Source organism: Quercus robur, chromosome 3, assembly GCF_932294415.1.
Source record: "Quercus robur chromosome 3, dhQueRobu3.1, whole genome shotgun sequence".
NCBI lineage: Eukaryota > Viridiplantae > Streptophyta > Magnoliopsida > Fagales > Fagaceae > Quercus > Quercus robur.
Window position 1 is genome coordinate 62,158,920 of NC_065536.1, and position 23,836 is coordinate 62,182,755.

General features: G+C 32.7%; 1 protein-coding gene across 2 annotated transcripts; it reads right to left on the reverse strand.

Moving 5' to 3' along the window:
• Positions 1–3,482: 3,482 nt before the first annotated feature.
• LOC126718766 (HVA22-like protein c) lies at positions 3,483–23,513 on the reverse strand. Of its 2 annotated transcripts, none has more exons than XM_050421103.1 (5): positions 23,387–23,513; positions 6,983–7,009; positions 6,734–6,856; positions 5,088–5,337; positions 3,483–3,821 (listed from the first exon to the last, which is right to left on the reverse strand). In XM_050421103.1, exons 1-5 carry the CDS (start codon positions 23,446–23,448, stop codon positions 3,753–3,755), a joined length of 531 nt encoding a protein of 176 aa, XP_050277060.1. In that variant the 5' UTR covers positions 23,449–23,513; the 3' UTR covers positions 3,483–3,752. The 2 variants fall into 2 exon arrangements, with proteins under 2 accessions (XP_050277060.1, XP_050277059.1); XM_050421102.1 differs by lacking the exon at positions 23,387–23,513 and adding an exon at positions 7,121–7,426.
• Positions 23,514–23,836: the final 323 nt, after the last annotated feature.

The following is a 23,836-nucleotide window of genomic DNA, read 5'->3' on the forward strand; positions in this document are numbered from 1 at the left end:
TTTATTTTTTTCTTCTCATTTTCTACCTTAATTTATGAGAGGAATAATTTCTAGAACACAATTTAACCAAAAAAAAAAAAAAAAGAGCCTAGAACACAATGTTTTTCATAGTCTTTTCTTTTTTAAAAAGAGAATAACATGTAATATCACTAAATTAAGCATATTCTAGTAGTATAGCACTAATGAAAATGATGTTAATTATAGGTTCTGGTTAAATTTATCACCTCAATAATTAAAAAATATATATATATATAAAAGAAGGATGTGTATGACCATGACATGATGACATTATTTCTACATTTGAGATAAGTGTTTTGGCAAATGAAGAGATCGTTTGGTAATGTTGTTTGTATTTTTTGTAAATATGTATAGGTGAAAAAATGTATAAATATACGTATAATATTGTTTAAAAAATGAAAAATGTTGCTTAAAATGTCATATCCGAAGTCTCCTCAAATTTCTGCTTATTTTTTACTAAAAATTCCAAAAATTTTGGTGCGAAGTGGGCTGGCGGGACTTTTGGTCCATAATGGAATCTTCCGCGTCCAAATTTGAGTGTGTACACGTTAAAATAGTGTTCATGCTTCTGTAAAATAAAGAAATAGACATTATACAGTTGTAATAATTGACAATTCTTATTATCAAAAAAATAATAATTGACAATTCTATGATTCTATATGCCTAAGAAAGGAATTTTTTTATTTATTTAAAAAAATAAGACTTTTTTTAGCAACAAGGGGTCGGCTTTTTTTTTTTGCTCTCATTTTTCTATTTAAAGAAGGGTTGGACAATGCTACAGTGAAAAGAAGAAGAAGGATCACATAAAAAAAATAAAGGTCACTTAACTTCAAAATGTAATAGTCTACTTCATTCTTTTATAACTTAAAAAATTAAGTTAATTTTGTAGGGTAATTAGAAGAGTTTGACTTACCTTCAATACTATTTTAACTGGACAGTTCGTCATTTTAAATATACAATGACAAGTAATAGTGAATTTTAATCTTCACATTTAATTTAGTTAGTGGATGATGTAGTAGTTTCTCAATAAAATAAAAGAAAATTTCAGTTAAAAAAATACTAGAGATAAGCCACACTCATTACAAAAAACTCACTCATAATTAGGCCTATCTTAGTACATGTGGTTGAAGTCTCCTCCATTAGAGGCCCAAAACATCAAAATCAAAAGCAAACAAACCCAGTTTCAAAAATCACAAAAACAAAATAGTTGTAGTTTCAAAACACCTTGCCAAACATCCCCTTAAATTTTTTGTGTTTTAGTATTGCATGCTTCATTTTTTCTCTATTATTTTTTTCTTTCATTTTTCTCAAAAGAAAAAAAAAAAAAAAAGCTTTCATTTTTTAATCACAACAACTATATTTGATATTAAACTTGAAATACAAACCCAATTGGTTTAATTAAATTAAAATGAGCGGGTTGGAGCCTTGGACAATAAAATAAGATTCTTCGAATATTTTTTTTAATTGAGCATTTTGATGAAAAAGATGTGAAAAATGATAAATTATTCTTGATTTAAAAGTGCAACTTCAAATGTATTTAAATTAAACATTTTAAGTTAAGTAAGGACCATTATTAAAAGTAAGGTTGAAAACAAATTAAGTCAACACGCAATAAATGAGATAAAATTAAAGCTCAACTAAAAGAGAACGAATGAGTTTTATAATTCAATATCTTTAGTTGAGCCACATCGTTTCATAATATGGTTATTAAACAAAGTAGTGAAGCAGTGCCGTTTTGCTTAATGCTTAATAAGTGGAATCAGTTACACCAATTGCCACATGTATGTATTTAGTTGATTATTAGTTTAGCCATTGCCTAGAGTTTGGGGTTAGTTACAGCTTTCCCGCTCGCTCTTTCTCTCTCTTCTTTTTCTCTCTAGTTAGATGTTACATATGGAGGAAACTCAATGTATTATTCATTCATAACGAATTTTTACTAAGAAATAAAGTTTTGGTATTTTTATTTAGAGAGATTGTGAATTTCTTCATGGTATTTGAGCTGGAAAGGTCCATTTAAGGCTTCCAACACTGAAAACGATCTTTCTATTTCTCCTTCAAATAATTTTGGTTTCAATACCAACTCTCTACATGAAATTCTTCTTTAGTTTTAACAGAGATCACAAAACTGAGTGTCTGAGATAAAGATTAAAGCTCATGAGGGAAAAAAAAAAAATGCTTTAATCAAATTTCCAAGGAGATAATTGACTGTAGGATGATGTTAAGTAAGTATAGTAGGAACAATTGTTTTTATTTTTTGAAGAGGAGTTTATTTGGTTAAAGCTCCACACTTCCTCCCCTACAGCTTATTACAGTGCATAATTGTTCGAAATTTTAGGATTAGACAATTGTGAAGCTTTGTTATTATTGTTATAATTGTCAAAACAGAAATCGTATTGTGAATTATTTTTTAACTTTTATATGTCATGTGTCATAAGATATACAGACCTCTAAGAGATTTGTTTTTGTAACTATTTGATGTATGGTAATGGGACAAGAAATTTACATACACTTGAGAGAATAGACGGGTATTAAAGACTCTACATACTTTGTTAGAAAAAAAAAAAAAAAAAACAATACAAAGCATGTACAATTTTTTTTAGATTGTTAATTTCTTTTATCAAAAGATCTTCAAGAGATCTCTTATATTAGAATAATGGTTAAATTAATAAATTCATCATTTCTCTAGGTAGGGATGGAGGGAGACTTTGACCATGGGGGCAGTTGCCCCCCATAATTTTTTTTTTTAAAATAGTATATATATAGATATAAATTTTAGCAATTTTGTTTTATAAAATTTACACTTTGCACTCTCCTTAACAATATCATTGATTATTTTTAAAGTAATATTATAATCACAAACTTTTCTATAACATTTTTACAAATTACTAAGGTAGTAAATTCTTATTAGTTTGCATCTAGACTCATTTGTAACTCTAGCATTTTCTTCATTTTAAAGGGCATAAAAAAAATTTATAAACCTAAAATCTAAAACAAAAGATACAAGTCCAAAAAAATTAGCTCAACAACAAAAATTACTAATAATAGCTTAAAAACAATTAAGCTCAATCAACCAATTTTACCCAAAACAAACAACTTGGCTGTTTAAAAAATTTTGAACAAACTAATTTTGTCCTTACCCAATAGCAAATTCACACATAAAAAAAAAAAAAAAAAAAAAAAAAAAAAAAAAAAAAAACACCCCTAGTAGTTAAGCAATAGAGCTGGAGGCTGAAGCAATCGCATGCAACCAGTAGCAAAGCTGCCCCCCTAACTTCAAGTTCTGGCTCCGTCCTTGTCTTTAGGGCTTTTAAAATTTTAAGACAAGTAGTATTTTATCATCTTTTTGTCTCAAACACCCTTTACTTGTTTAGATTCAGTGGTAACTAATGATAAAGAGGAAGGCAGAAAATAGCAAATTATGAAAGACACACAAGGGTTAAGGGAAAAAAAATGCTAACTCAAAATAAAGATAAAGACCCATCTTAATTACTATGGAGAACATAGGAGAATCCATGGATATTACCCCAAGTCAGCCCATAAATACTCTTAGAAATTAGGAAACAATAGTCAATAGAGGGTAAATTAAACACATAGTTGGATTAGGTGATACTATTATATATATTTAGTATCTTTAGTGGCTACAGACCAGAATTAGGAATGAAAGACATCATAACCAAACCATATATAGAGACCTTTTTCTCAAAAAAAGAAAAACCATATATAGAGACCACACTTCAATAAATATAATCATCATCGAAGATCATGTAATTGTTGCCCCTCCTGGTTCTTGCTTCCCTTTCAGCCTACAAATTAGAAACATAAATATGATCCGAATGCATCCCAGACAAACTTATATTACAAAAAAAAAATTTATTATGGATAAGTAAAAAAATTTGAATTAAAAGAAAAATAAATAAAATACATATAAAAAAAGAAGAAGTTATAAACTTTTATTGTTGGTCAAAATAGCATTTTTCTTACAAATGAGCTAAGAGCAGCCCAAAAAAGAAGTTACCCTTTATGTATTGAAATTATGCAACCTTACCATCGTTCAAAGTCCAAAGTTCTATTTGAAACTAACAAAAATTATATGGTTTAATACGAAATTAGCCCTAGATTATAGGATTTTAAGCGCAATTGACTCTAATTTTCCTTGAAGGGTACCCTATTTGTGGCATAAGATGTCGGTCTCTGAGAGCCAGGTCTCTCATTCTTACATTAATAGAATCCATGGGCTGGCGATCTTTGCCTTCCAAGTACCAAAATGCAAAAAGGGTGTTATGTACTTATGTTAACTTTTATTAAAGTAAAATGAAATTTTGGTTTTCATGCTAGTACCCAAGTCATAATTATAGGAAAACATGTTAGTTCAGGGACTCTAGAGTTAAGAAATCTAATCCAAGTTGATTATTGTCTTTGCCAAAATTCTAATGAATTTATGAAATATCTCATTCTCTCACATAATAATGTAGTAAAATTTATGCTGGAATCAACTATTCATATAATCATGTGAGAGTAGAGAGTATTAGTCCTAACATATTAAATAAATAATTCCTAGTGCCACTTTTTTTATTATGTTAGCTTTTAATATATATATATATGTGTGTGTGTGAGAAACTTCCTTTTAGAGACTTGAACCCCGGTTTTTACCTCTCACACTCCACAAGCACTTAATACTTGTGGAGTGACCATCGCGCGAAGGGGTAATTACATTTTAAATCATATACTTTAGTGGTGTTTTCAAATTAAACCCTATAGATTTACAAGTTTAAAATAGTACCGTATCAATTTAAACTACCTAATCAAAACCGAAAACTCTAAAATTTAAATTTAGATGATTTTAAAAGTTCAAAGTTCGATTTTTTTATATGAGAGTTTAGAGTTCAATTTGATATTAGTGAAACTATATATTTAATTTGTAATAATCTTAATCTTCATGATACAATTTGAAACTTTTGACAACTAAATAATGGATTTAAAATGCAATTTAGTAAAAAATTAATAATAATAATACATCGAAAATACAACATGACCTAAAAATAAGAATACACCATTGTTATTGATCATACCTTGCTAGTGGCTATAAGATTTTCAAATGCTTCCGTTCCATGTTCTTGAATATAATTCTCTGCAGCTGTTAGAACATCATCTGGCTTTTTGAAGACGTTCTTCTTTCGTGGGACATACCAGATTTGACAAGTTGTTGGGTCCCTATAGAATGGTCTAATGAAGTTTCGATAAACATATGCTGCCCCATTGAAGTGCGGTAGGACCAACCAGCATGAAAGAATTAGCTTAGCATAAGGCCAAATGGGGAACCTGAAAATTGAAAATCAATGACAATCAAGAAAATTTTAAAAATCAAGTTTAAGAACTTATATCATTTAAATATAGTTTCCCTTTGTCACTTTTATAGGTTAATTTTTAGCCCCTAACAAGTTAGGGTGAGAGATTTGAATTAACGTAGATTCACATCATGTTGTGAACCGAAAATGTCACAAGGTTTATAACCTTAGCATTTGGTGCTAACATCTTGTGAGTCATGTGTTGTCCCAAAAATTCCTTTTAAAAAAATCAATCTTCTCTAAGGACAAGAAGGAAGATTCTCCATTAAAAAAAAAAAAAAAAAATCCTTTGTTAAATTCTCCATTTGCACTTCGGGGCTTGTAACCTAAACAAAATAATTTTCTCACGTTAAAATAGATGCATTTTGTAATTATTACAAATTTAAAGGTTTATCAAGTGAATTAAATGATGTAACACTCTTGCACTTCCATATTCAGGTAATAACATCTTAATATGTCATCTCTCCGAAATCTTTGAGTCACTAGGGCTTGTTTTGTCCAATTTTAGTGCCTAAATTTATTTCAACTTTTCACCAAATGTTACAAACGTATTATAAAGGACATGATGTCAAGATTCGCATGAGTCTCGTAAACAAAGCTTTTTTGAATCACTCTCCCCCCACTTATTGCAACAATGTAAAGTAAATGGATGTATAAAGTTTCGTTGCTCCAATTATTAGTGTTTCTTCATTTATTTATATATATATATATATATTTATATGTAGACTTATCTTCCAAATTTCCCAATGTGCCAATGTGGGGTTTTTTTCTTTTCTGAAAAAAAAAAAAAATGAATAAGCTTTTAATTTTATGACTCAGACACAAAAGGTCAATCTGCCATAGGGCTTTTACAACAGATCAGGAAAAGCCCTTGACAAAAAACAACCAAAAGAAAGAAAGATAGCAAAGCCCACTTTTAGATTGCCTAACCCAACGAAAGCCTAAAGGCAAAAAACTCAAAACTCATTAGCAAAGGATGTGTATATATATATATATATATATATATATATATCATCCATAATAGCTGAAATTTTCCAGCCCACATATGAATCCCAATGTTAGAGAGTGACACGGCAACTACTTTTCACTTCTGTGCTCTAAGAAACCTTGATGATTTCTAAAAATGCACAGTACACACACAGAGTCTAATGTACAACAACAACAACAACAAATTAACTAGCTGCAAACTTGTGATGATTCCTAAAAATGCACAGTACGTAACACATATACACAAAGTATAATGTAGAACAACAACAACAACAACAACAAAAAATTAACTAGCTGCAAACTTGTGATGATTCCTAAGAATGCACAGTACGTAACACACATGCACACACAGTCTAATTTAGAAAAGCAACAAATTAACTTACAATTCAAGGACTTTAGCGAAAGTGAGCTCAAAGAGTGTGAGCATGGAATAGAGAACCCAATATGTAAGCCACTGCTGATCATCACTACGAGACCTGGTCTCTATAGCCCTGATTGAAGCATACCTATAAAAACAACACACCACAGAAAAATGTTAAATGGACACACATACGGTCATGCACATAACACATGTTGTGTGTCCATGCAGAACAAAACACACACACACAAAAAAAAAAAAAAAACATACTTACAATGGGAAAACAAGAGCGACTAGAGGCCTGAAACATAAAAAAATATTGAATCTAAATAAGGGAAACAAGCAAAGGAAAAGACAGAGAAATTAAGCACAATGTGAATGTGTACAATATAATGAGACTTGAGAGACATACAAAGCAAGAACATCAAAGTTCTTAGCCACAACTTGGAGAAAATTATTCCCGGATGAACCCATCTTCCTTGCTGTTGCTCTTTAACTTTGTTTCACTACCTTTGAAACTTTTACAAAGAAAGTGTGAATAGTGACTACACATTACACATATAACATCAGCCTTATTAAAAAAGCAGCTAAAAAAGGTACACAACAAAGAAATTTGGAAAAGGTTTTCTGATGGGAACTGATTTTCCGGGGGAATCTAAAGCTGCACGAGGAAAGAGGCACCGAATTCTTTTTGAAATCATCTGCTGTGTTGTCAAACACTGCTTGAAACCTATTCACCCAATGAATGCTAGCCGCATAGTAAATACTATAAATAATAATGTTAAAAATATTACAAATTTTAGTACATAAACCATATAAATTCATGTGTCAATTTTTATTTTATAATTAGATAGTTGAGGAGAATTTGAACCTTGGGTATCAAAATATATATTAATTAATCAATTGAGTTACAAGACTTTTGATTTGTTAAGTTTTAAATATAAAATAAAAGAATAATTAAGAAATTTATTTATCATATTGACATAAGACCAAATTAGAAGTAATGTAAGGGAAACTATAAATATATTGCAAAATCTTACATTAAAAAAAAAAACACCTTATTATAAATTCACTAATCATAAAAAATAATTCAGACATTTATAGGAAAATTAGTACTAATTTAGTTTTTTTTTTACAAACTTTATAATTTTCTTACAAGTAGTACTTGTAGTTTTATTATTATCCTTGGACTATTTGTGTGGCAAAATTTGATAGGCTTGTCAGAATAAATTTCTTTTCTCACGTGATTTCTAAAAGCAGCACAAACGTCCTCTGTGATTGGCCATGCTGGGCCACGCAAACTTGACATTTTTTCAATGAATGGCCTAGCAGCTTAGAAAAAGAAGAGGGAAAAAAAAAGAAAAGAAAATTGATTCATCTCTTTTTATGTTTTCAAAATGATAAAATTTTATCTCTCTCTTCCAGTTGTCATCAATTAATCCAAATGAATCAAACAAAAAACAGTAACAGTATTCACTTTAAAGTTTTAAACCATTCAAAGGAATTTATGCAGTACCTTTGGCCAAAAATGATTATTGATAGAAAATGGGGGGCCATAGAGTACGTTGAAGTAAAGAGTAAAGACAACTGGGTCAGGTAAGTCAAGTGACTCGAGTCTGCCAGCACATGGTGATATCAGGTTTATTGGCTGCAAAGTCTTTCAAGTCTTCATGTTCACACATATGCAGCCCAAGCTCTTGAATATTTGCTCAAATTGGTTTATGGATAAAAGATAAACCATAATGAACAATTTTTGTTGACACTCTTTGGGGGCTCACTTAATTAGTTCTGTAATTTAAATTTTTACCAATTGACATTGAAAAATGTTGTTTAGAACGCGGCTTACTATCATTTGTAATGAATGATGTAAGACTTTTTTTAAACAAGGTAATTATTTAGTCGAGATTCAAATCACAAAGTTACATGGAGAAACATATATATTAATAACCAACACACCCATGTAGAGAAAATAATTTGTTCATGGAGTGAAAATTAGGCCAAAATGGTGGAAACACTCTTAAACAAAGTCTAAATCAAATACAAGTCCACCATTGAAGGTTGTTGTGGTATATACTTTACTCATATGACTTCATGTACATGTAGATAGACTAGTTTCTTGAGCTCCCTGCTCTTACTAGTAATTGTAGACTCTTCCCTTGTGCCTTCAAAGTTACTTGTTGCCACAAATTGATCTGTTGATTGCAAAATTGATTATTGGTCACTCCAAGGATTCTTGAAGATTTGACGTTGCCTACCATGGTTTCAACTTTCAACAAGAAGTCCAACACAAGTTTGGTGATCTACGTGTTTAATTAGAATACTCAACCTCTTAGTGATTTTCTATATACGGTAGAGGCTCGAAAACAAAAAATAGTTCTCTCAAAGTTTTTCTCTATTTTATGTGGCCGTCTTCCTTTCTTAGAGATTAGGGTTGAAATAAATTTTAAATGCAAGTAGGAATTGGCTTGAGTTGCCTACAAATTAAACACAACCTAAAAGCAAAAGAGCGTGGGCCTTCAATCCTTATTACACATTTACACCCATTAATATTACAAAGCATAAAACTCAATAAATTTGTCATGGACATAGCCAAAACTAAAATCCTAACAGGCATATATAATAATTTTTTTATTCCAAAAAAGAAAAATAGTTGTCACTCTTCATTTCTAATTCTCAACACAAAGAGATCGAGAGGGATGGGGGAGATGAAAGGGGTTACTCTATAATTACAACTTTACAAACACAAGCCTAATAACTAGCAAGAGAATGGGCAATAGAGTTAGCTTGTTTGAATAATCAATAAATCATAAATGTGATGCTTTCCAAAAAGCAAAATACTTAAAGTGGAGAAAGTATCTCATTGGAGAAAGTATCTTATGAGACTGTCTCATACAAGAATTTTCCTTTAAAGTGTCAGAGATAATAAGGTTGTAAACAGTAAAGGTTTAATGAATTTGTTGAGAATGCAACTAAGAAAGATGTAAGCAATATGGAACAAAAGAAAGAAGAAGAGCACAGATGCAGTGATGATCAAAACGACAGAGTTTACAAGCAAAGGAAGAAAGTAAAATTAAAGTAAAACGGCAACGTTTTACTTAAGTGATTGGCATGTGAGATTGTGTAAGTGCTATACAGCTGCCATATTAGGACTGGATTAGTTTGTTAAAAGTTAGTTAGATTAGAGTGTTTCCCTCTTTGCTCTGTAACCGTGTATATAAGGCAGAGCCTTAGTGTAATTTAATCACTTCTTGATTCTAATCAATAAAAGCATACAATTTTCTCTCAGAGTAGTTTCTAGAAGCTTTCTTTGTTATGGTATCAGAGCTTGAATAGCTCATCAATGGCTTCCGCTTCCAACACTGCTTCAAATTCTGAAACTCTTCCCACCAATACTTCCAACACAGCAAATCACAGATCGTCCAATCAAGCACCTTCAATGGATGATTCAAATACAAATCCTTCGAGCCCTTATTTCATTCCACCCTTAGATGTTGTTTTGGTTTCCCAACCACTAATTGGTCCAGAAAATTATCTCAGTTGGTCAAGGGCAGTGTTCCTATCTTTGAGTGGTAGGAACAAATTTGGCTTTCTTGATGGTTCGATTCCTACACCAGATCTTTCTCATGCTTTGTTCAATGTGTGGCATAGAGCAAACACCACAATTCTTTCATGGATGGTGAACTCTTTGAGCAAGGATCTTGCTACCAGTGTCATGTACATTCACACTACAAGGGATTTGTGGATTGATATGTGTGATAGGTTTTCGCAACCAAATGTTCCAAGATTCTTTAAGATTTAGAAAGAAATTTCGAAGCTTTCACAAGGTTCCCTATCGGTGAGTTCTTATTTCACCAAATTTAAGATTTTATGGGATGAACTTGTCAATTATCAATCTTTCACTGCTTGTACTTGTGCTTGTACCTGTGGTTCTCAAAGAAATCAATTGAATGCTTAGCAAAAGGATCAAGTTTTTCACTTTCTTATGGGACTCAATGACAGTTATTCCACTGTTACAAGTCAAATTTTGATCACTGAGCCATTACCTGCTTTGAATAAAGCCTATTCTTTGATCTTGCAAGAAGAAAAACGTAGGCAAGTTGGTCAAGCTGATTTGGTTATTGAGCCAACAACTCTGTATGCTAATAATGCTAATCTTAAGGGGTTTCAAGGGCATCAAGGGTGGAATTAGGGTGTGAATCATGGAAACCAAGGTGGAAAGAATGGTAATTCAAGGAAAGAGAGGTCTGTTTTGCAACAATGGTGGTTTTGGGAATTTTCCTTCTCAGCCTATGCAAGGTTTTACTAATCAACCTAATCTGATGCATTGCTCACCACAGCATCCAGGAGCACAATCTCAAGCACAGCCTCTATTCAATACACCTCAATGTCCTATCACCCAGAGTCAGTGTGAACAACTACTCTCTTTCCTTGCATCTCAATCCTTCAAGGAAGCTAACTCATCTCAGGCTTCTCACCAGGCTGCTTCAGTTCTCTCACCACTATCCAATGTTGTTGCTATTGCTGGCACCAACTCTTCCATGCCTTATTTTACCAATTTCTCAGGTAATCCTTTTTGGTTACCCCCTAATCCTTCTCATTCCATTTTTTCTGCTCGTATAGTTAATAGACAAGCATACAAATCCAATACCTGGATTATTGACACTGGTGCCACAGACCATATGGTATTCAGTGTCTTGCTTATCCAGTATTACATCCACCATTAATACCTTTGTCTATTTGCCAAATGGAGAAAAGGCTTTAGTTACTCACATAGGCACAGTTCATATCTCAGATTATCTTACCCTTTATGAGTTTTATGTATTCCATCCTTTACTTTTAATCTCATATCAGTCAGTCAACTCACTAAAACCCTCTTTTGTTGTCTTGTGTTCCTTGGTTCTTTTTGCTTTATCCAGGACCTAACCAATTGGAACATGATTGGACTGGGTAAAGCAACAAATGGCCTCTATCTACTACAACATAGACTTCCATCATCATCTATGCTTGCTACTTCTTCACAAACACCTGCTTCTTTACCTGCTGTTCATTCTAATTCTGTCAATAATAAGACTGTCAATGCTGATTTGTGGCATTTTCATTTAGGGCATCCTTCTTATGCCAAACTGTCATTACTACATAATCTTGTATCTAGTTTGTAAGCTAATAAAATACCTTGTTGTGACATTTGTCATTTCTCTAAATAGAAGAGATTATCTTTTCCTGTTAGTACTCATGTCTCTAAATGTGTGTTTAATCTTGTGCATTGTGATTTTTGGGGACCCTTTTCAGTTCCCACCATAGAAGGTTACAAATACTTTCTTACCATCGTGGATGATTACTCTAGGTGCACTTGGGTTTACTTACTTAAATCTAAGTCTGAAACACAAGCTCTTATTCAACAGTTTTCTATAATGGTTGAAACTCAATTTGATGCAAAAATCAAGTGTCTTAGAAGTGACAATGGGACAGAGTTCATTACGAAGGATTTTTTCAAATCAAAAGGCATCTTGCATCACTTATCTTGTGTTGAAGCTCCTCAACAAAATGTAATTGTTGAGAGAAAGTATCAACACATTTTAAATGTTGCAAGAGTTTTGAGATTTCATTCTTCTTTACCTTTAAAAATGTGGGGTGACTACATTCTCACTGCAGTCTATCTTATCAACAGGTTACCTTCAAAGCATTTGCATAACAAAACCCCTTATGAAATGCTTTTTCAAGTACCTCCTTCATATGGACATATTAGGACTTTTGGTTGCCTATGTTTCACTTCTACTCTTTGTCAAAACAGACACAAGTTTGCACCAAGAGCTAAAAAGTGTGTTTTCCTAGGATATCCAAATGGTATTAAAGGGTACAAGGTTTTGGATTTGGAGTCTAACTCTACTTTTGTCTCTAGAGATGTCATTTTCTATGAGAATATTTTTCCTTTTGCCTCCATTTCTCTCACATCTGAATTTTCAGATTACTCCTCTCTTGATACTAGTTATGATTCTTTTGTTTTTCCTCATTCTGCTCCTAACTCTTCCATTTCAGATTCTTTTTTTTTCTTTTGATAGTGGTACTCCAATCCCTGATTCTGTAGAAACAGTTTCTGCAGAAACAGTTTCTGCAGAAACAGTTTCTGCAGACACTGTTTCTGCAGCTCATAATCTTGATTCCCCATGATTCTCCATTAACACATTTTACTCCCAATGTTGATTCTAATCCTGATCTTCTTCCTATGTCTGTACCTAGGTCTACTTCTCCATTACCCATCAGAAAATCCACCATACCACATCACCCCCCATCCTACCTCCAAGACTATTCTTGCAAGTCAGTTAGTTCTAAGCCTTTCTTTGATCAGCTTTATGACATTTTTGCTTGTCTTACTTATTCCAATCTCAGGAAGAACTATAGGCAATTTGTCATGGCAGTTGATTCCACCTTACCAGATCCTACGTTCTTTCATGAGGCTGTCCAATCTTCTGATTGGAGAGCTGCTATGGATAAGGAAATTGCAGCTCTAGAACTCACAAATACATGAACTTTAACCACTCTTCTTCCTGGTAAAGTTCCTATTGGCTGTAAGTGGGTCTATAGAACTAAGTATAAGTCTGATGGCTCCATTGAGAGGCATAAAACTCGCTTGGTTGCTAAAGGTTATACACAGAGGGAAGGCCTTGATTACACTGACACATTTTCTCCTGTTGCTAAGTCAATTTCTGTTCGAATGGTCTTGTCTTTGGCTGCTGTGAAAGTGTGGTTTCTTCATCAAATAGATGTGAATAATGCCTTCCTCCACGGTGACTTGGATGAGGAAGTTTATATGAGTCTTCCACTAGGTTTTCACAGCAAGGGGGAGTGTGTTTCCAATCCTGATTGTGGTCCTTTGGTATGTAAGCTCAACAAGAGTCTTTATGGTTTAAAACAGGCTTCAAGGCAAAGATTTGCCAAGTTTTCTTATACATTGCTGAATTTTGGCTTTGTTCAATCTAAGGCAGACTACTCCTTGTTTACCTACACTAAAGTATCTTCATTTACTGTTTTATTAGTATATGTTGATGATATCTTGCTCACTGGCAATGACCCTGGTTGTATTACTGATTTGAAGCATCTGCTTGATACTAAGTTTGGCTTAAAGGACTTGGGTTCTTTGAAGTATTTTTTGGGTCTTGAAGTTGCTAGAAGTGACAGGGGTATAAGCCTAAATTAAAGGAAGTATTGCTTAGAGATTTTGCAAGACACTGGCTTCTTGGGTTCTAAACCAGTTAGAACTCCAAGGGAACAAAATTTGCATCTTGCAAATGATGTAGGTAAGCTTCTTCTAGATGCAAGCCAGTACAGAAAATTGATTGGGAGATTGTTATATCTTACTTTGACCAGACCTGACATCACCTATGCAGTGCATAGGTTAAGTCAGTTTCTTGCTGCACCAAGAGAGCCTCATATGTTGGCAATCAATAGGGTACTACAATATTTGAAGGGTACACCAGGCAGAGGTTTGTTCTTCTCTAGCAGCTCAAGTATGCAAGTTAAAGCTTACTGTGATGCGGATTGGGCAGGCTGCCCTGATACCAGAAGATCCATCACAGGCTATAGTGTGTTTTTAGGGAATTCTTTAATTTCTTGGAGGTCTAAGAAGCAAAGCACGGTTTCTAGATCTTCAGCAGAGGCAGAGTACAGGGCAATGGCTACTGCAACCTGTGAGATTGTGTGGGTTCTTCAAATATTAAGAGACTTGAGGGTTGATCATCCAAGTAGTGCTTAGCTCTTTTGTGACAACCAGGCTGCATTACATATTGCAGCTAATCCTGTATTCCACAAGAGAATGAAACACATAGAAGTTGACTGCCACTTGGTCAGGTTCAAAATAACAGAGGGTGTGATTAAAACCTTTTATGTTTCAAGCCAATTTCAAACAGCAGACATCTTTACCAAAGCTTTAGGACTTCCAACTTTTAGCAGATTGGTCAATTGTTTGGGTTTGATTGATATCTACTCACCAAGTCTGAAGACTTCAACTGATCAAGTCAATGATTTTGTGAATCATGACTTGAGGGGGAGTGTTGAGAATGCAACTGAGAAAGATGTAAGCAATACAGAACAAAGGAAAGAAGAAGAGCATAGATGCAGTAATGATCAAAACGACAGAGTTTACACGCAAAAGAAGAAAGTAAAATTAAAGGAAAATGACAACATTTTACTTAAGTGATTGGCACGTGAGTAGTTGGCACGCGAGATTGTGTAAGTGTTGTACAACTGTCATATTAGGATTGGATTAGTTTGTTAAAAGTTAGTTAGATTAGTGTGTTTCCCTCTTTGCTCTGTAACCGTGTATATAAGGCAGAGCCTAGTGTAATTTAATCACTTCTTGATTCTAATCAATAAAAGCATACAATTTTCTCTCAGAGTAGTTTCTAGAAGCTTTCTTTGTTAGAATTTAAAAAGTTTCTCACAAGAATAGTTCTCGTCTAACCTGTTTCACGAGTTTTAAAGATTGCATGAAGTGTTTCTTGAGCTTCAGCCCATATAGGGATCACCCGAGTCCAAAATCTCAATCCAAACTGTATATGATGACGTTTGGATTATGATTTCTACAGACAGTTGCAACGCAAAGTTTTGATATTCTCTATTGACATTTTTTTTGTTTATTTCTTGTGAGTGTGAAACAATTAAGGTTGATACATGTAACTGGTGAGTACTCAAGCCCATAGACAAAAAAAGTAAAGTTGAATAACATGATGATGACGGCATAAATTCCTTTATTAGGAATCACTCACTCATAACTGATGTTGCATGTCTAGACTAAAGAGATCAAATGGATAGGTCTAATGGTTCTCAAGATCTAATGAGATTCATGAGGTCTTGCTTTAAGTGTTGTGACCAAATTTTTTCCTACTTTTTTAACTCTTGAGAAATTACTCGAAACCTTGGTCAATGAACAACCTCATGAGCTATTTAAGATTTACGTAAATTTAAATCGGTATAAATTATTGGCTAATGTTATACCACTTAATAAATTTTTTTAAATTAATATTTTTAAAATTTTACTATTAGATTATATGTTATCGATACTCTTACACACATATGCCAAATTTTGCTTCCATTGAATGTTAATTTCAATTTTGATTTTTAAAATTTGTCTTTTATTCATAATTTAAATTCAACCATATATAGGGGGGTTTAATTAGGAATTTTAGGGTATAAAGTATAATTTAATCTCTCTATCTCTCTCTCTCTCTATATATATATATACACACACTAACCTTTGAGCACGCACTCACGCGTGTGTTTAGTTTTTTTGGTAAAAGTTAATAATTTGCATATATTATTGTGGGGCCCGGCCCAAAAATGATGGGCTATTCCAAGCTCAGGCCCGTCCGAGGAGCGTCCTGTCCAAGGAAAAGCCTCATATGAAGCGCTATTCAACCCCAATAGCGTCAAGGAAACCTGTCCGAGGAGTAACTCCTCCTCGGACATCACGAAGCCCAGACGATAAACTCTGCTCAGCCATTTCAGCTCACCTTCCCCAACATAAAAAACGAATTAAATTCAAAATATCTCACGGAAGGCTACCACCACATTAATTGCGCCCCAACCACCCTCTTGGCCGCATTAATGAGGAAAAGACCCCTGAACAGTACCGCCTTGGCCTCTGCAACTCACAAAGGGTCTGATGAGGGCGTCTGATGGGACAGGTGCTCGAGTGGATGCTTGGATGACTAACAGGTGTAAGGCTGGGATGAAAAGGAGAGAAATATATAATGTAATGAAGTCCCTCAAAGAAGGGACGACAGAATTGTAAGAGGAACAAAAGAAATAAAATCAGACTTGAAGAATCCTTCTTTACGTTCTTATTTCTCTCTGCAAACAGTACACTACATGCATCAGATTTGCTAGTTTCACTGAGGCCAAGCTCTTTAACCCATTCTCTACAAGTATTTATTGTGGGTTGTGCTTTGGGCCGAGGCCTGATCAACAGAAGTTGGGCCAGGAAAATCGTGCAACCACAATTATAATTTATATTTTTTTTAATTTTTCAAACAAATAAAAAGGATAAACTTTAGAAATAAGCAGTAATTGTAATTTCTTTTTTGAACGTGAAAGGAAAAAAATCTTAAATTTTAGGAGTTCTTTTTTTGAATTTAAAATGAAATTTGTTATTTGACATTTATGATCCTATTTCTAAATGAAGTTGTCATTCATTAATGAGAGTATTTTTGAACCATATAAAAGTCCAGTTGAAAGAGGGGAATCCTTATATATATATATATATATATATTTATATATATATATATAGCCAAAAGGTCAATAGCCCTTTTGTTTCTATCAGATGCTAGAGCATCTTGCCAAAATGGGAAAGAGATAATTGGATGAATGTTCAGCCCTCAAAACATCTCATTTTCATTAATGGATACACCCACCAAGGACAATGGTATGAAGGAGATTCTTAATTATCTTTCAGAGATACTTATGCTCTTGTAGAATGTTGGAGAAATTACTTCAATAATCAAATTCTTGATGTCATACAAAACCTATGGAAAGATTATCATTTCATAGGAAGCATGGATAGAATTTCTATTTTTGGTACTAAACCTTATGCTACTGCCGGCATCTACAGATAACTGATTTTAGAAATCCAAGAAGTTTTATTATTCCGAGAAAAAACCCAGAGTATGAACCACATCTATATTGCAGATTCTGCAACCAGTATGCTATCTATCACGAACATGAATGCAATGATGATCCCTCATGGGATCCTTATGATGGTTACCCATCAGACGCCCTTGATACTGATTAGTGATTAGCCACCTTAGGCCATTGCTACTACTATTGATGTGTGGTCAATCTAGGCCATTGTTACTACTGATCACCCAAAATACTATTATTCTTAATACAGGGGATTCTCGATACTCTCCCTGTTACTAAAGTTGTTCATTCACCAGTGTAAACAACTAAACTAGCCAATGCACCTGCTACTTCATCCAAACTTGTTAAGTCCTCAGCTAAGTCTAAAAAGAAGAGTTCTCCTTTTGATGACATCCGCAAGGACCCTGATGCTTTGTATGCCCTTCTTAAGTTAAAATAGAAGGAAGAAGAAGTTGCTGATAATCATGATTTAGAAGATGAACTGTCCTCTGAAACTTAATCTTGTTTTTAGTTTTACTGGTAGTTTTTGTTGTTGAACTATTTTTTTTTGGGCTTTTATATTTTGTTTTAAATTTTAGATCTATAAATTTTTTTATGGTCATTAAAATGAGGAAAATGCTAGAGCTACAAGTTTTTTATAAATTACTGATGTGATAAGTGGTTACTGGTAAGTAAAAAAATTATGTGAGTAGTAAACTCATATGCGAACTAATAAATTTGCTATCAAAACAGTTTGTAAAAATGTTATAAAAAAATTTGTGAGTATAGCATTACTCTTAAAAGAATCAATGATATTGTTAAAGGGAAACAAAATGTAATTTTATAGAACAAAATTGCTAAAATTAATACACATATATATAATAATATTTTTTTAAAAAAAAATCTAGGGGGCTATTGCCCCTCTAGTCCAAGAGTGGTTTTGTCCTTGATTCTAACCTGTATATTTTTGAAAGATTCTTCTAAAAAAATAGATTAAATTTTATGTTTTGCAACAATCAACTTACCAAAATCCTTTTCCCCCTTCTTATTTTATATTTGACACCAGTTATGTATAAATAAAATATATACAAAACATTAGTGTAAAAAAATAGATAATAATATAAGCGCCTATACATTATTTGTGAAATACCGGTTTAGTTTCATTGATGTCTTAGTAGTTTAGGCCATTTTGGATATACATTACTGTAAATTTCTTTAAGATCTTCACCTCTCTCTTCATGTGTATGTTAAAAATACTTCATATTCTCAAAAAAAAAAAAAAGTCCTAATATAATTGGGTTAACTATAGCTCACTAAACCCAGCGAGTAAGATACTACTATAGTCATCACATAACGTAGGAAAGCCATCTTTGATCACCCCTTATTAGTTCCTACCGTGTTTAGTTCATAAACAAATATATAATAATATTTCCTTGGGATCCAATCCAAATTGAGGATAGTGCATCAAAAGCCGAAGTACAGCCACATGCATGCATTGAATTTGGTCCAACCAACCAAAACCAAATACTCTTTTTTTTTTCCTTATTCTTTTTTTTTTTTTTTTTGGAAAAATAAGTGTATCCAAAATTCTTCTAGCACTCAACTATTCTCTCGGACATATATAGTCTACCATACCACGAACACGTTATTTTAGGGAAGAATCCCTTGTTTTTCTTACTTTCAAGGATCTTTAGCCAACTGTTGTTAATTTGATAAAGATTCTAAGACTCATCTGCAATCATATGTTAGTAGGGTTGGCTAAATACATTTTGAGAGCTAAACGATAAGTTATATATTAAAATCATTCTCTTTACTGTTTGATAAGCAAAATTACTAGTTAAATATTTATATTTATACTTTATTAATTAACATCTCTTTTGCAATTGAGAATAGTTAATTAACTTAATCTTCTTATGACATAATCAATCTTAAGTAAGATTTTATCAATTTTAATTTATTAAAGACATAAACATATTTCACTTAATAATATATCTACCGTGTGGGGGGCTTAATAACAAAAATTAAAGCCCTAAGTGTTTAGGGAAATTCATTGTCAATAATTAGGTTGGATTTCTAATTAAAGCCTTAAGGTTTTCTAAAATGAAAGCCTTAATAACAAATATTTCACTTAAGTGTTTAGGGAAATTAAAACAATTTTTGAGTTCCCCCTGATGAAGGGCCTTGTGTCATATATATATATATATATATATATATTTTGTGTGTAAGATTTTGGGGTATGAGGCCTTAGGTCTAGGCCTAGAGCTGCCCTCTCCATTACATAAAGAGTCTCAAGGGAAGATAAATTACATTAACTGCTATAGTTTCGTGAAATCACATCAAAATTATTATAGTACAATTTAAACATTCTGAGATAAGTGAGTTTATGACAAATAATGACCATATTTCACCATACTCCTCATTACTTCTTTTCAGCTATTATTACTGAGTACTCCATAGTACTTTTTTCCATGCTTTAAGCTGAGGCCAACCAGTCTATAATGGAATGGCCAAGAAATGAATCATAAACCATTTCTGTTACCATTTTAATGTCTTAAATTGAGGGTACTGTATATTGTCCTGAAAGAGTAAAAAATAGAAATGCTACTCTATAGATTCGTTTACTAGCCCTTAAAAGCACTCACCCACCCAATAGCAACTTCTTTAAAGGCTCATTGTAGCTATTAGCTAATGCTTCAAATTTCAATATGGTTGTAGGCATGTAGTATCATCTTTTCCTTTTTACATTCCATGAATCCAAAGGGTCCATCAGATTCTCTAGTTGATAAGCACTGCTACTTTTAGGTACAAATGTACAATTGTTTTTTATTTTCTTACAATAAAAGTGGAAGATGAGATATTGGAACCCAAATTCTTCAAAAGTTCAAATAAACAATACTCTTGACACTTGTAATTATAACTTACAATATTATTATATTACACACTTTTCTTCAATTTGACTATACCAGCATAGCAAGACCATTTTTGCTGATGATCATGTGGTCCGAAATAGATGCATGATGAAATTTAAATATATGGTCTAGGCTAGGCCCATGTTATGGTCGATCTAACTATTGTTTACAGTGATCCTTTACAACTTTCCTTTCATATTCAAATTTCCTTTTCCATGGAGTAAAAGGAAATATGTAGATAAGAGGTAGGGTATCTATTTTGAAACAAAGGAGAATGACAATACCGTTAAACCTGAAATATGGTACGTAGGATAATTGATTTTTTTTTTTTGGGGTGAGTAATTGAAGGAGAATTACAATTATATATATATATATATATATATATAAAATATATAGTTGAGGAAGGAGATATGAGGTTCAAACTTCACAGATATGAGACATATGAAGATAGGAGGTAGTGTATCTATTTTGAATCAAGGGAGAATGACAATACCATTAAACCTGAAATATAGTATGCAGGAGAATTGATTTTTTTTGGGTGAGTGATTGAGGTAGAATTACAATATATATTTGAGGAAGGAGATGTGAGGTTCAAACTACAGATATAACTTATAAGACACATAAATGATACTATTACAATTGGACCATCACTTAAACCCCTCAGTACTAATAAACCAAAACCAGAAATATATAATATACAATTTCCATCATACATAAGATACAGCACCTTAATATTTGTACTTAAGTTCTATCTTATTTCAACACACAAGAAATTACAAGGATATTTAAAGACACTACATGTACAGTGAGTTGAATGAATTAGAAACAAAGTAATTGTTTGCTAACATTAAAATGATTGTGTGACACAATAGATGGCAATGCATGAAGACTCATTCGTTGGTATCAAATGCATAATAGAGTGATTAATTTCATGCCTTTCATATTCCATGGTGTATATTGACCTTGGTGGGGGTGTCTAAATGCCCTGGTATTGTAGTGTCATGTCTACCAATGCTAATTGGTGGTAGTTCCTCCAAATATAACTCAATACAAACCATCAGTCATGATGTTCCACTCTTTTAAGACAATGTTACATTCTGATTACTCAACAGAATCATGGTGGATGAGACTTACTAAACAAGGTTAATTGGTACCTGATACTACATTAATATGTAAAACTATTTATACCCACATACCTTAACTAGAAGAAGCAGGTGAAACCAAAGAGACAAGCCTCTTATGTCAAGATAGTTTCAACTCAATTGATTAGTTGCTTTTTACCTAGAAATTAGGGTTACACTTTTAAAAAAACCAGTTCTTCTAGTTTTATCTGAACAAACCAATCTTTCATGATCAATCATTAATTCTAAAAGGCCTAAAAAGCAAAAAAAATAAGCAGTTATCCAATTAAATGTCATCCATCTCAGATTGTGAGTAAAAGTAGCAACTTGCAAAAAATTTAGAGGTATATATATATCCGAAATAGAGCTAGATGTGAGTGATTTGCAGATATAACTTTGCAATTCCAATTAAATTTTGTAGTTATCAATAAAAGCAAATACAATGGTAATGATAATGATAATGTTAATTCTAGTAATAACCACCATGACAATTGCAATAATAACAACAACAACATTGCAAATATATAAAACCAAAAATGCTTAATCCTAAAGGATTGTTATAGGTGTGACTAATAATAACTATCTGGTGAATCTAGGCAGGTTAAGCAGCTTGATTTTTATAATCTTAGCATTTGGTGCTAACATCTCGTGAGTCGTGTGTTGTCCCAAAAATTCCTCTTAAAAAAATCAATCTTCTCTAGGGACAATAAGGAAGATTCTCCATTTAAGATTAAAAATTCTTTGTTAAATTCTTCATTCGTGCTTCGGCGCTTGTAGCCTAAAGAAAATAATTGTCTCACATTAAAATAGGTGCATTTTATAATTAATACAAATTTAAAGGTTTATCAAGTGAATTAAATGATGTAACACTCTTGCACTTCCATATTCAGGTGATAACATCTTAATATATCATCTCTCGGAAATCTTTGAGTAACTAGGGCTTGTTTTTTTCAATTTTAGTGCCTAAATTTCTTTCAACTCTTCACCAAATGTTACAAAAGTATTATAAAGGACATGATGTCAAGATTCGCATGAGCCTTGAAACCAAAGCTTTTTTGAATCACTCTCCCCCCACTTATTGCAACAATGTAAAGTAAATGGATGTATAAAGTTTCGTTGCTCCAGTTATTTCATCCTTTAATTTTTATTGGTTGTAGACTTATCTTCCAAATTTCCCAATGTGGGGTTTTTTCTTTTTTGAAAAAAAAAAATCTAAATGAACAAGCTTTTAATTTTACAACTCAGACACAAAAGGTCAACCTGCCATAGGGCTTTTACAACAGATCAGGAAAAGCCCTTGACAAAAAACAACCAAAAGAAAGAAAGATAGCAAAGCCCACTTTTAGATTGCCTAACCCAACTAATGCATAAAGGCAAAAAACTTAAAACTCATTGGCAAAGGATGTATATATATATCATCCATAATAGCTGAAATTTGCCAGCCCACGTCTGAATCCCAATGTTAGAGAGTGACACGGCAAATATTTTTCATTTCTGTGCTCTAAGAAACCTTGATGATTTCTAAAAATGCACAGTACACACAGAGTCTAATGTAGAACAACAACAAATTAACTAGCTGCAAACTTGTGATGATTCCTAAAAATGCACAGTACGTATACGTAACACACATACACACAGTCTAATTTAGAAAAGCAACAAATTAACTTACAATTCAAGGACTGTAGCGAATGTGAGCTCAAAGAGTGTGAGCATGGAATAGAGAACCCAATATGTAAGCCATTGCTGATCATCAGTACGAGACTTGGTCTCTATAGCCCTGATTGAAGCATACCTATAAAAACAACACACCACAGAAAAATGTGAATGGACACATATATTCATGCACATAGCACATGTTGTGTGCACATGCAGAACAAAACCCAAAAAAAAAAAAATTAACAGGGGAAAAACTAGAGTGACTAGAGGCCTGAAACATTAAAAAAGTTGCATCTAAATAAGGGAAACAAGCAAAGGAGAAGACAGAGAAATTAAGCACAATGTGAATGTGTACAATATAATGAGACTTGAGAGACATACAAAGCAAGAACATCAAAGTTCTTAGCCACAACTTGGAGAAAATTATTCCCGGATGAACCCATCTTCCTTGCTGTTGCTCTTTAACTTTGTTTCACTACCTTTGAAACTTTGTAAGAGAGTGTGAATAGTGACTGCACATTACACATATAACATCAACCTTATTAAAAAAGCAGCTAAAAAAGGTACACAACAAAGAAATTTGGAAAAGGTTTTCTGATGGGAACTGATTTTCCGGGGGAATCGAAAGCTGCACGAGGAAAGAGGCCCCGAATTCTTTTTGAAATCATCTGCTGTATTGTCAAACACTGCTTGACACCTATTCACCCAATGAATGCTTGCCGCATAGTAAATACTATAAGTAACAATGTTAAAAATATTACAAATTTTAGTATATAAACCATATAAATTTATGTGTCAATTTTTATTTTTATAATTAAATAGTTGAGGAAA

What these genes read in the sequence shown, in the direction of transcription:
- LOC126718766 (XM_050421103.1), bottom strand. Translation starts at nt 23,448, where the DNA reads ATGGGTTCATCCGGGAATAATTTTCTCCAAGTTGTGGCTAAGAACTTT. An exon ending in GTCGCTCTTGTTTTCCCATT is followed by an intron (nt 6,857 to 6,982) that starts GTAAGTATGTTT and finishes TTGTTTTTATAG; the next exon opens with GTATGCTTCAATCAGGGCTA. An exon ending in TTCGCTAAAGTCCTTGAATT is followed by an intron (nt 5,338 to 6,733) that starts GTAAGTTAATTT and finishes TTCAATTTTCAG; the next exon opens with GTTCCCCATTTGGCCTTATG.